Source organism: Rousettus aegyptiacus, unplaced genomic scaffold (assembly GCF_014176215.1).
Source record: "Rousettus aegyptiacus isolate mRouAeg1 unplaced genomic scaffold, mRouAeg1.p scaffold_m13_p_14, whole genome shotgun sequence".
NCBI classification, from domain to species: domain Eukaryota; kingdom Metazoa; phylum Chordata; class Mammalia; order Chiroptera; family Pteropodidae; genus Rousettus; species Rousettus aegyptiacus.
The window spans coordinates 58,767,462-58,779,559 of record NW_023416289.1 but is presented as its reverse complement, the minus strand read 5'-3'; the positions used below and the strand labels follow the sequence as shown (position 1 = coordinate 58,779,559).

The following is a 12,098-nucleotide window of genomic DNA, read 5'->3' as shown; positions in this document are numbered from 1 at the left end:
CTCCGTGAGTGTGTCTGTCCATCAGGCTTCTCCAGAGAAGCAGAACCAATAGGATAGATACATGTAGAAGGAAAGGTGATTTTAAGGAATTGGCTCACGCGATCGCAGGGGCTGAGAAGTCCGAAATCTGTAAGGTAGGCAGGCCAGCTGGAAACTCGAGCAAGATGTTATAGTCTTGAGGGGGAATTCCTTCTTTTTTCGAGGATGATCTCCTTTACTCAGATGTTAATCACACCTACAAAATACATTCACAGCAACATTTAGACTGGTGTTCGACATAACAGCCGGGCACCATCACCCAGCCGAGTTGACGCACAAAATTAACCATCACAGTGAGTTTTTGTATCATATCATCTGCAGAAAGCACATTTTAAATTGTTTTCTGAGAATTTTTTCCTGTTAAAATTGTAAAATATAGACTAGTTCCTTCTTGATATTTCAAATGAGATATAATAATGGCATGGCACTGAGAGTTCTTTAGTGCTCTTTTTAAAAATGTATCTGACTTTTATAGTCCCACCCACAGTGTATCAGAGGGACCCATTCTATCACTTTATCTGGATTATCTTAACTCTTACTACCACCCTGTGACACATCACTACATCCGGTTTATAGAGAAGGAAGTCAGGTATTAAAAATCTGAGTAATATGTCCAGGACAACCATTCGTGCTCATAGATGCCATCACCTAGATCCAAACCCAGTGTCCTTAGCAAGATGATTCTGGCTGACAGAGAGAAAATGGATGGGGGAGGGCGCGTTGAGGGCAGGAGTGGAGGGACCAGTCGGGACCCTGCGGAGGCGGCGAAGGCTAAAGGTGACGGTGCTTCAACTAGGAAGATGACAGTTTGGGTGAAGAGAAGCCGGCGGGTTTGACAAAGATTCAGGAGGCAGAGCTGGTGACCAGTGGAGATGGATTGGATACGGAGCGAAGAGTCAAAGACGACTCCCGGGTTTCTGGTCCAAGCAACCGAGTGGATGCTCGTGCCCTGTGCAGTGAGGGACACGTGTGACCGGGTGACGGAGAGGTGGCGAGTTTGGGTTTTGGTGGTTAGTCTGGGTAAAGGTGGAAGTGACAGCGAGGCAGGCAGGTCATCAGGACCGGAACTCAGCGAGTGTGTCAGGACGTCCCCTGCTCGCACGCAGTGGTTCCTTGGGGGAGGACGAGATACCTCAGGGGTCTGTGGACTGAGAAGACAACAGGGTTGCTGGCAGAATCTTGAGGAACTTGGATGTTCATTGGCCCAGTAAAGAAGGATAACCAGGCAAAGGAGACAGAGATGAATTTGCAAGAAAAACATGAGGACAAGTAAAAACGAAAGTGACATCGTCTTGTGTCTTTTGATACCTTTTGCTGTCATGGAGGACATGAAGGAGCTGAGAGATTAACGAGTTACTGTGTGGAAAGCGCTTAGCACAGAGCCTGATATATCGCGGCACTAGTGGCCTTTTAAAAGTTTTTCTTTCCCATTCTTTCTTTTCTTTTTCTTTCGCTCGTGACCTTGTGGGAAACATCAGGGCAGTGAGGAGGATAGAAACCAGATTCCTGCGAGGTGATAAATGTGGATGCCTATTTCAAGAAGTACTGAGAGGTCAGGAGACCGGCCCAGACCAAGACAGGACTTGGCATTAGGAAACCGCATGATTTTGAATCTAAGTTAGAAGAATTTCTCTGTATTCAGGTTATAGGGGAATTTGCTCATTTTTATAAAACTCGTAAAGTTTGCTAAACGGCTTTTATTTGTTGTTTATTCTTGAGGTTAGCAAAGATTAGAGAGCATTTCAAAAAATAGTTGCTGATTATTATTAAAGAGATTGCTCAGTGAAGTCAAAATAGCATTGGACTTGAAATCAGAAGCTCCGAGCTGAAGTTCACATTCTTCTGTTTACCAGCCGTTTGATCGTAAAAGTCTTTGAGCCTCTCAAGAAAGAAAAACAACAAAAACCTGCAAAGATCGTGGTCACTTTACAGAACCATTCAAAGGTTCAAGACAGGAAGTATTTTGTGAACCATTAGGCATGTCACCAGTGTGAGCTACTTTTATTTATTAACAGTAATTTTTAAACATTTACCAAAGCTCCCCCTTTTCTTTGGGAACTTTACCTAAGATATAGAAAGGTGCAGTGTGGCTGGAGCTCTCCAAGGGACCTCGTGCCTAAAAGCCATTTATTAAGTGCACACCAAGAAAAGAGGTTTTATTTCCCATCTTGTTTTCCACTCTTCATTCCTTTGGAGTGAGAGAAACGCCTAGAGAAGAAAAGGCCTTTTATTTTCTGCAGAATGTAGAAAAGTTCCAGAGTATTTTTAGGAACTAACCCATTAAAACAGAGAAAAATAAAGCAAGCCCCACAGAGCCATCATGCAGAGAAAGCAGCAGTCCCGGAGACTGACGAAAGCTGTCATCGCCCGCCGGTCCCCTGCAGCAGGGGGTTACGAGAAAACCATACACACGTGATTGTTTCTGAAACTCCTCATGGCACATTTTGGCAATAGAACCTTATTTTCCTATCCGAAAGAGAAATGACGGGGTTTCATTTCTGCGAGCGAGTGTGTCTGTGGGTGTATGATTCCGGCGGGGTATAAACGCACACCGCAATAGTTTCCACTGCTTTTTCCACAACTGACGCTTGAATTGCATGTCTCTTCATCTCAGTTTGCAGAGCGGCCCTGACACTCAGTCGTTCCCAAAGTTAGGGCTGTTCAGATTTGCTAAGCGTAATGAAATAATCCATCAGTTACTCTGTCAAAGACTTCGGGGTGAGAAGATCTGGCTCTGGGTTTCTGCTGCGGGTGAGTGATTAGATCAGGCGATTGGCTCGTGGGGGTACACGCGCTGGCTCCTGGCAAACTCAGACTGCCTGGCAAATGGCAGCGCCTCTGACTAGTTCTCGTTAATTGCTGGGTATTGGCTATAATGTGCTAGTTTTAATTTCAAGATCTCTGAAAATACTAGCCTTTTTTTTTTGCTTAAAATTAGAAAAGATGTAGAATGCAATTATGATTTTATGCATTATGAAAATGTTCTAAGACTGACATAGATCCAGCTGCCATACTGTTTTTTTTAGGTAACAACTATTTTTTTTTAAATAAAAATCATAATCCTCTTTATATTTAAAAGCAATCAAGTTATACAGAAAAGTACAAAAAAATGAGTTACAAGTCAGTCCAGGCCTCTCCTCCCAGAATTAGCTGATGCTGGTGACACTTGTAGCATCTTTCCTCTGTGTATGTTCAGATGAGTATAAAATGAGAGATGGAGAGAGGAGGAGGAAAAAGAGAAAGGGAGGAAGGAAGGAAGGAAGGAAGGAAGGAAGGAAGGAAGGAAGGAAGGAGAGAGAGAGAGGGAGAAAGAAAAAGAAAGGAAGGAAGGAAGGAAGGAAGGAAGGAAGGAAGGAAGGAAGGAAGGAAGAAAGAAAGAAAGAAAGAAAGAAAGAAAGAAAGAAAGAAAGAAAGAAAGAAAGAAAGAAAGAAACAGTTTATTATATTCAGGCATTACTGTCCTAATGTAAGAGCCTAGTTACGTTTGTGGAAAATACATCCTTGCAACTGGAAGAAAATGAAAGTATAAGCCAGGCATGTGTCTATTTTGGTGACCACCCTTACAGAGGGAAAGGCCTTTGCTCCCCTGGCCCTTCGGGGGAGCTAAAATTGACAACTGGAGGGCTGCCACTGAGGACTCTCTCTGACTATTAAAAGAAACTGGCTTAGTCTGGGGCCCTGAGAACTCGGTTTCAAATGCCTTGTGCACCAAGCGACTTCGCTGTCCCCTCCTTCCCCCAGGACCCCAGCTCCATCTCACCCTTAGCCAAGCTCTCAGCCACCCCTCGCCCCCCGGGGCGTGTGTGTCGTGGAAGTCTTCTCTACTGGACGGAGACGGGAGAGGAAAGGAAGCTCAACCTCGGGCCGCAATGAGACCCTGTCGCTCCAGGCGGGAGGGGGCGATGGCTTCGGCAAGGCCGAGCGGCTTGCCAGCTGTCGGTTGTGACCGACAGAGCAGGCTCACACCTCACAACGACAAGTGGACTGGAGCTCCCGTGGAATCGAGGCACAGATTCGGAGCCAAGCAGAAACGCAGACAGCGGGCGAGCCGCTGCGCACCTGCTGCATCCGCCGTCCGCTGCTTGTGTCCCCTCCACGGTCCTGCCACAGTTCGGTCCACGTGCTGTCAACTCACTCTCCCTCCCCCTCACCAGCCCGTTCGGTGCAGGGCCACGTCCACTACTCAGCCACTCTTTCTCTGACTCTTACACAGTTCTTCATTACGCCGATTAGAGGATCATCCTCTGAGCATCGACCCTCTTAAAAACCAGATGTTAGACTAGGAAAGCATGTAATTTGGAATCTCAGGTCTCAGTTTGAATCCGTGTCTCGCCGCTGATGCACTCTGCGGCCTTCATTCAGCCAGGTGCGAAATCTCCTTGAGGCTTCCTTCCTTTCCCAGTCTATAAACTGGGCTGTTATCACTCTCGCTGGTCATGTCTAGATGAAGCAGACTGGCCGTGTAATCCACCCCGCACCACGCCCGGCGGAAGCAGGTGCCTAATGCCCTCCGCTCCCTCCTCCCTCGGCGATCACTCCCCACGAGCGTTCTCATCTCCACGGCAGACGGATTCAGCGTCAGCCCCTAACGCCCCTTGAGTTACCTGTGTGCACGCTCCACTTGCTATGGCAGAGATTTCGCTCTGAATCAGTGACCCCCTAACTATTACCAAATGGGGGTAAAACATCTACCCCAGCCTCCCAACCAAGATCTCAGTTTCCACCCGGAGCCCTCCCGGTGGCCATATGGTGGGGTCCACCTGTGTAAATACCAACATCCTTTTGACTAGTCATTGAGTTTTCTCTTCAAGAACTAGTACACGTTTCACAAATCCAAGGGGACAGGCCCGGTTAGAGACGAGGCCGCCAGCTCTGGTTCCGGCCGTGATGGTGGTAGCTGCTCCCTGGGGGTCCCACAGAGGGACCCGGGTGCCAGGGCTGCTCTGCGCCTCAGCTGAGCTCGGTTGGTCTTGTGAATGAGGCTTTTCAACGAACGGCCTTGCTCCATAGAAAGGCTTACATGGATATTAAAGCGGTTTCGTTTCTGTTTTTGTTTTTAACACAGTACATACCACACGCTAGCAGCTCGAGAGATATAGAAATATTAAACGCTCCTCAGCGTCAAGATGACAGTTGACAAACATGTAACCAGAAGATACTGAAAACAACGAAGGATGGGAGGAGAAACTGGAGCCCCGGGGAGATGCATAAGTAATGAGGAGTGAGGGCGGCCGGGCCGCAGCCCCACGGCCCGGCCCGGCCCACTTCTGCGTGGAGCTGGGAAGCCCGGGAGACTCCTGTGGTTCTGTAAATGCTCACAGCTAGTCCCGAAATGCACTCCGACGAATGTGACGGGCATTTAAATTCTCTTAGCAAACAAAGCGTTGTATAATCTAATCACTAGCTTCGTCAGCTCCCCAGAGGAGGCCTCCTGCCTGCCGCGTGTGGAGTTGTGAGTCTCAGTCTGTGTCACCCACATCCTCGTGTTCCGTGGAGGGTCTTTTGGGGGCAGCTGGGTGGGAGCAGGTGGGTGAGCTTCCAGGCCCTCTCCACCTGTTTCAGTGGGATCAGTTCTGCGGGATCAGGTCACTGCAGATGGGCTGCGTCCCTCGCCTGAAAGATCCATCTTTCCATTTCCCGCAAATTCTCCCTCGCTTACTCTGCCTGCGACGGTAAAGCACCGTGCCTTGGGGACCCGCGCAGTGCTCCCTGGGCCCTAAAAGATCGTCTCGCCGGCCTCTTTTCTTCTGTTAGCCCGTCAGGCTGTGCCATCTCTTTGCTGCCTGACGGGCGCAGGACAGTGTCAGGGAGACCGAAGTCCCTGAACACGACGACGGGAGGAGGGCCGAAGGGAAAGGCGGTGGGCGGGCCGCTGACCCCTAGCGCGGGGCCGTGTCTGTGAGTTTAGATCAAATCAAACTACACCACGTTTCTGTGGTTCGTCTCTGTGCTCTTTTAAAATCGAAACCCCTGCTTGTGTGTGTGTGTGTGTGTGCGTGTGCGTGTGTGTGTGTGTGTGTGTGTGTGCGTGTGTGTGTGAATTCCCCGTGTTCGAATGCTATCCGGCATGTAGAACGCATTTAAAACTCAAGATAAATTGAATTGACAAGGACTGAATTAAATTAAGCCGAACTGACTCTTACTGAATACAGAGGTATCAGTCTTACACATTTTGAACATCATGGGTTCCTTTCCTCGCCCCTTCACCTCCCCACCTCACATACTGATTTTATTTTTTATTTTATTTATTTATTTTTTTAGGCGAGGCAACCCTTGGTTGACCTCATAGATTGCAAGGACCATGTCAGCTTATAATCCCTTTTTTTTTTTTTTAATTTATTTTTTACACCTAGAGCACCTGGTCTTCCTAGGTGGTCTCCCATTCAAGTACTAACCAGACCCGACCCTGCTGAGCTTCCGAGATCAGACGGGATCGGGCTTGTTCAGGGTGGCATGCACATACAGTTTTTAGAAGCTTCACGAACATCAAATAATAAATTAGATCAGGGATTGGGTTTCCTAAGTGAATAATGAAAAATAAATGTTTGGTTATATTAGCATCTCATATAGAAAAATATTGAGGTTATGAAGGTTTTGTGATAAAGGCAGATCCCCTAAGTTTTTAGGGTCCACTTATTTGATGTTGTGAGAGTTTTTGCCCTTGGAAAACTTTGCTTCCTGTCTCTAATGCAGAAGACAACTTAACTTTCAGAACTCATAATTATTCATTTGAAAATAATTTCGATAGACACATATCTGCTACATTGCCTTGAATTGTAATAACGAGTGGAAACAAAATAGGAAATCTTTTTGAATTTGAATTTGAGTTTAAATCTAAAATACTGTGTGTTAAGAGTCTTTGGAACAATATGAGTTAAATCACAGTGTGTTCTCCTCAGTAGTGGATTATAGAGAAAGTTAACTTAGGGAAGAGACTCAAAAGAAACACGATTCAGTTTGCATTTGGAATGGGGTGGGCTTTTCCTCTTTCTCTTTTCTGTCTGCCAAACACTGAACCCCAGTAAACACCAGGGTTCCTATTATTTACTCATGTGTAGTTGCTTTTCGGGGTGCCCCTTATTTGAAAAGCATTTCTAGTCAGATCGAAGATAATGACTACTGTGGAAGTCACCAAAACCACTTATTCAATTTATTTACGTCCTGTAATAAGAAAACTAGTTTTAAAACAAAGGAGAGTGTGAGCATTTGCGAATACGGAATCCCGATTGTTCTAACAGAGCGATAAAAGTAATGATCAGCAACCTTGATTTGCAATAGCCCCCATCACACAAGGTCTCGGGCTGCCGATTCATTTTGAGTTTGACATATGACGAATCAGGTGACAGTCTAGCATCTACCCTGATCGCCTGCCACCTCAGATGCATCCAGCTGGTCATCAGAGGAGCAAGTCTCTTCGGCTTCGCTGTCCCACTGCTTGGCCTGGACGAGAAAGGGTTAGTGGTCTGGCTTTATTTCCTAGGCCAGCTCCCACGGATTAGTCATGGCTGCTGGAGGCTGAAGGAATCAGTGCCCTGGGGAGTGTGCTGGCATCGCCGGTGATGTCTGCCACCCCGGGCCAGGGCGGGAGGAGTGGCAGCATCCATGACATGGTAGAAGAAGCACATTTGAAGTCAGAGGATCGAGGTCAGAGTCTCATCTCCATCCTTTATTAGCTGTCAGACATCTCGGGCAAAGCACCCATCCGGCAACCTCAGTTTTCTCATCCGTGAATCAAGGATAATAGAAATTGCCGAGAAGATCGCAATGGATATTACAAATGAAAAGATGGGAGCGCATCTTGAATCTTAGCTGTTGTTAGTATGCTCACCTAGCCCAGGCCAGTGTCTCTCTCCTTCCAACTCATGGCGTTTCGGTCTTCCTGTCATTCTTTGGGCGATTAATTGCAAACCACCCACCATCTCACGTTCGCGCATTGTATGACTTCGTGTTTTCTGTCAGTTTTCTTCCGTACGGTGCACGCTGTCGAGCCCACGCCTCTCCTGTACTAGGTGACCTCTGAGTATCTTGGGTACAGCCAGTGAGGTTCTGGGACGAGTGTAAGCATATTACTAATAGCACTTTTAAAACTCCGAATATCAACAAGCTGATGAGTAGTAGCTTTACTTTTTATGTATTTATTATGTCTGTTACATCTTTTTGTTCGAAGGGATGTATTTTGTATTTTAATTGAAAGGATTATTATTATTTTATGTTCATAGGCTCATAGAGGGTTTTTAAATTTTTCTTAAAGAATTTGAAAATAGGCTTCGTAGTCAAGGAATGAGCTGTTTTCTGGGCTCAGGCAGCTTCCACGGGCCAGTGTGCAGAGGGTGCGGGCCAATGGGCTTGGCGCGTCAGGCATGGGGGTCTAGGTTTCTGTGAGTGATGCTGCTGATACCTTGGGTCTGTCCTCCCCTCTGGACTGACCAGTGAGTGGGGGGTCTGGACCTGCCCACTTCCTCTGCACAGCACTGGAACTGTTTATTTTATTTTATTTTTTTAAAAATTTATTTATTTAAATTAGCTTCAAGTATACAGTACATTGGTTAGACATCTATATAGTTCATAAAACGGTCCCCCCAATTACTCCCTCCCTCCCCTGGCCCTCCACCTGGCCATCGTACTAATGCTGACTGCATCCCCTCTGCCGTGCTCCCCATCCCCTCCCAGCTCCCCAAGCCCCCTCCCCTCTGTCCATCACCAAATTGTCCACTGTGTTTGTGAGTCTGTTTTTGATTAGTTTGTTCATTTTGTTCCTTAGATTCCACGTATAAGTGAAACCACATGGTATTTATCTTTCTCTGTCTGACTTATTTCACTCAACATAATGACCTCTAGGTCCATCCATGTCATTGCAAATGGTAGGATTTTATTTTATTTTATTTTTAATGGCTGAGTAATATTCCATTGTATATATGAACCATAATTTCTTTATCCAATCCTCCGTTGACGGGCATTTAGGTTGCTTCCAACACTGGCACTTTTTAATTTATCTCCCTCCTTTTTGAAACCTTCCCCCTCTTCCTTGAAACCTTCCCCCTCCTCCTCGAAACCTTCCCCCTCCTCTGCTGACACTGTCCTCGAGGAACGTAGACTTTCAAATGACTGACTTAGCATCGGGCCGTCTGCATCCAGCCCTCCCGAGGGTGGCTCGTGCCTCCACATCAGTCGCATCGTCCAGCTTGCTAGAAAGTTCCTTGGCTTTCTGCTTATCACTTCATGAACAGTTAGTTCCCTGTTGCCTGTGCCAAGCATGTAAACAAGAGTGTTTCTTCTCTCCATGGCGACAGGCGCATCTCGTCGTCCTGAGCAGAAGGCCCGCTCCGGAGGAGGCGATGGTGTCCGCGCACTGTGTGGCCCGTGCTGCTGTCGCTTCCGGGAGGCCCGAGCACCAGGGTAAGCGCCGGGCTTCCGCGGGCGACAGGTGCTGCCTGCTCCCTGCCTGTCCTGTACCATCCGGGTCTGTAAACCTGCTACCTTCGCACGAGTGAGCAGGGGGACGCAGCTGTGACAGGCCCTTCGCAGAGCCCTGGTGGCTCTGTGCAGTCCTCTGCAGCTGGGCCACTCCGTTAGCGTCACCAGAGTCCTTTCGTTTCTACCCCGTTTGGCCTTCCTCTCCTCTTTTACTTTCAAAGACAGAGAATCTTCATCCAAACATAGCTATTAAGAGCCCAGGAGAACCCATGCTGGGCTCACAGGGAAATCTGCTCTGCTTTCCAAGGTGAGCTATTTTTAAAGATTGTTGTGGAGCTGCCGTGGCAACGGATTTGGCCTTTCGGGAAGCCGGCCTCCCGGCTCTCACTGGGCTGAGCTTTCAGTGAGGATGAGCTTACAGTTTCAGGGTTCCAAAGGGAAGTCGCCATTTATGACTCATGAGGTTTTTCTTAGCCCCGCATAATAGAGCAGCGGGTTTGGGGAGTTCTTTAATTACCACTCTGGCATCAGAGCATACAATAGGCCCTATTGATGGAGAATACACATTCTAGTGCCTTCTTTTTTTTTTTGGTCAGAATATTCAGAAACAGACTAAAATTCATAAAGAAGACCTATGAGTGTATTCCAAGATGTAAGATAAAAACAGTTACGTATCAGTAGTAAAATAAAGTCCAATGTCCCAGCAAGGCTAAAATCGATACCAGGAGGGCTCGGGGTTGGAGTTCAGGGAGCAGGGCCTGGGCTGAGGCGAGGAGGCCGCCAGTGGGGGGAGATGGGAGGGGCGCCTCGGTGAGCGGCCTAGTGTGCAGTGGTCTCTGGGCCGGGCAGGGCCTCCAGTCCCGGGAGGAGCTGGTGTCTGTCCATCTGTCTGTCCCTCCTTGCAGCCCCCTCGCTCTGGTCTCCTGGAGCTTAGAGCGCCTTCACAGAGCTGTAGGGGCCCGTCTAGGGACAGAGAGAAAAGGCAGGCGACCTTTCCAATTTCCACTCTCTAGCACACAATCCATTTCTAAACCTTTGAAGAACCAGCAGTTTGACCAGCTTCTGTTAACAAGACACTTCAAACGCCCATGCGCGTTTGGTGGAACCTCCTGGAGTGGCAGGAGTCACGGAGCTAAATATTTATGGGAACGGGCGACGTGAGTGAAGCGGGTAGTTACTAGAACACGGTCGCGGCATCGGGACTCCTTACATACGGCAGGTCACGGCTGCCCATAATGCAAGAGGGACAATGTGGCGCGGTGAGGGCTGTGAGGAACGGGGGAGCCACACCCTGCCCGGAGCGAGTTGCCGCCGCGTGGGGGGCAGGCCGATGTTGGCAGATCTGCCTTTTCAAGAGGAGACGGAGTTATTTGAAATCAATCTGTCACTGATGCTCAGGAGCTCGAATGTGTTTCAGGCTCCAAGCGAGGCAAAGCCAGTGCGAGGGCTGGGTGCACACGGGAGGACCTCGGGATCCCAGTTCTGCTCCCCTCTGTTTAAGCCTGCCTGTGCTGGGCACACTTTAAAAAAACGAATCATTAATGAGAAAGATCTCCCGTTTGGGGATTCTCCGTAGCCTCCTTGTTGAATGCCCATTGAAGGCATTGCCCTCTGACCAAAAAAAAAAAAAAAAAAAAAAAAAAAACCGCACCACCGGCCAAGAAGCCAATGTGTTTCAGGCTCCACAGTCAAGCTAATCCCTTTGCCCTGTGCCTTCCCAGCATTCCTTATGCAGACAAAACCGCCCTAGAAGTCACGGAGGATGTGACTGCATAAGGCCTCCTGATCCAGGCTCCTGGAATGTCGCTAACCTGAGCCTGGCCTGCATCCTGGAGCAGCCTTAGACAAACTTGGTGCTAAGCGCTCTCCCAGCCCTGCTAAGTGCTCAGGGCACTGGCCTGGGCTTTATAACTCTTCTCCTAAAGGACATTAAAAAGAAATGGGCCGAAGCCAAGTACATCTCAGTGTAAACCTCTGAGAGGCAGCGCCCGCCGAGCGGAGGCGGCCTTGTTTGGAGCTCCAGCGGGCCGAGGAGCTCTGCAGGGTCCACAGATATCAGGGCATGATGTGCTCTGCTTCTCAGAGCCTTGGGGACAGGAGCTGGGGTCCCCGGCCACGTGGCCCAGGCTCGTGAGCGCGGGTTGCGTTCCTCAGATAAGCTCCCCACCCCCACCATCCTTGCCTGTCCCCACGTTTTGCACAATAGACATGAAGAATGTGAGTGTCTGAAACGAGGCCCTGTATGTCTCGATAAAATGTCCACTTTTTCACCCCGGCCCATCCTCCCTGTCCTCCTGCGGCCTGCCTTCTCAGCCCGCCCCCACACCGGCTCCTGCTCCTTGGGCCCTGTGCGTCCTGGAGACCTGGAGGGCAGGCAGCCCCTGGCATACACACGCGTCACCCCCAGTGGGGCCCTGACAGGTAACATGGCCACGTGGGAGCAGCCACGCCAAGTGTCCGTCACCTTCCCACGGCCCTCTTAGCTGCTGGTGGAAATGGCGTGAGCCGCCGCTGGCCAGGCCGGCCCGCTCTCCTCCCTCCTCACTCGCCCCATCTCTCCATCTTCCTTCCTCCTCAGCCTGTCCACCCCCTCCATCCCGGTGTGCCCTTCCTCAGAACTTACTCAGGGCCCGTTTCTTATTACA

The 12,098-nt window shown here is 48.9% G+C and overlaps 1 protein-coding gene and 1 pseudogene across 2 annotated transcripts in view; one reads left to right on the top strand and one right to left on the bottom strand.

Annotated features, from left to right (window-relative positions):
- Positions 1-12,098, top strand: part of TTC23 (tetratricopeptide repeat domain 23) — a 51,921-nt gene that overhangs the window by 16,302 nt on the left and 23,521 nt on the right. For both annotated transcript variants that reach the window (XM_036232023.1, XM_016154945.2), the window contains one exon: positions 9,330-9,435. In XM_036232023.1, the coding sequence (XP_036087916.1) occupies positions 9,330-9,435 (106 nt within the window). The remainder of the gene's footprint in view (positions 1-9,329; positions 9,436-12,098) is intronic.
- On the bottom strand, positions 6,385-6,504 carry LOC118611854 (annotated as a pseudogene).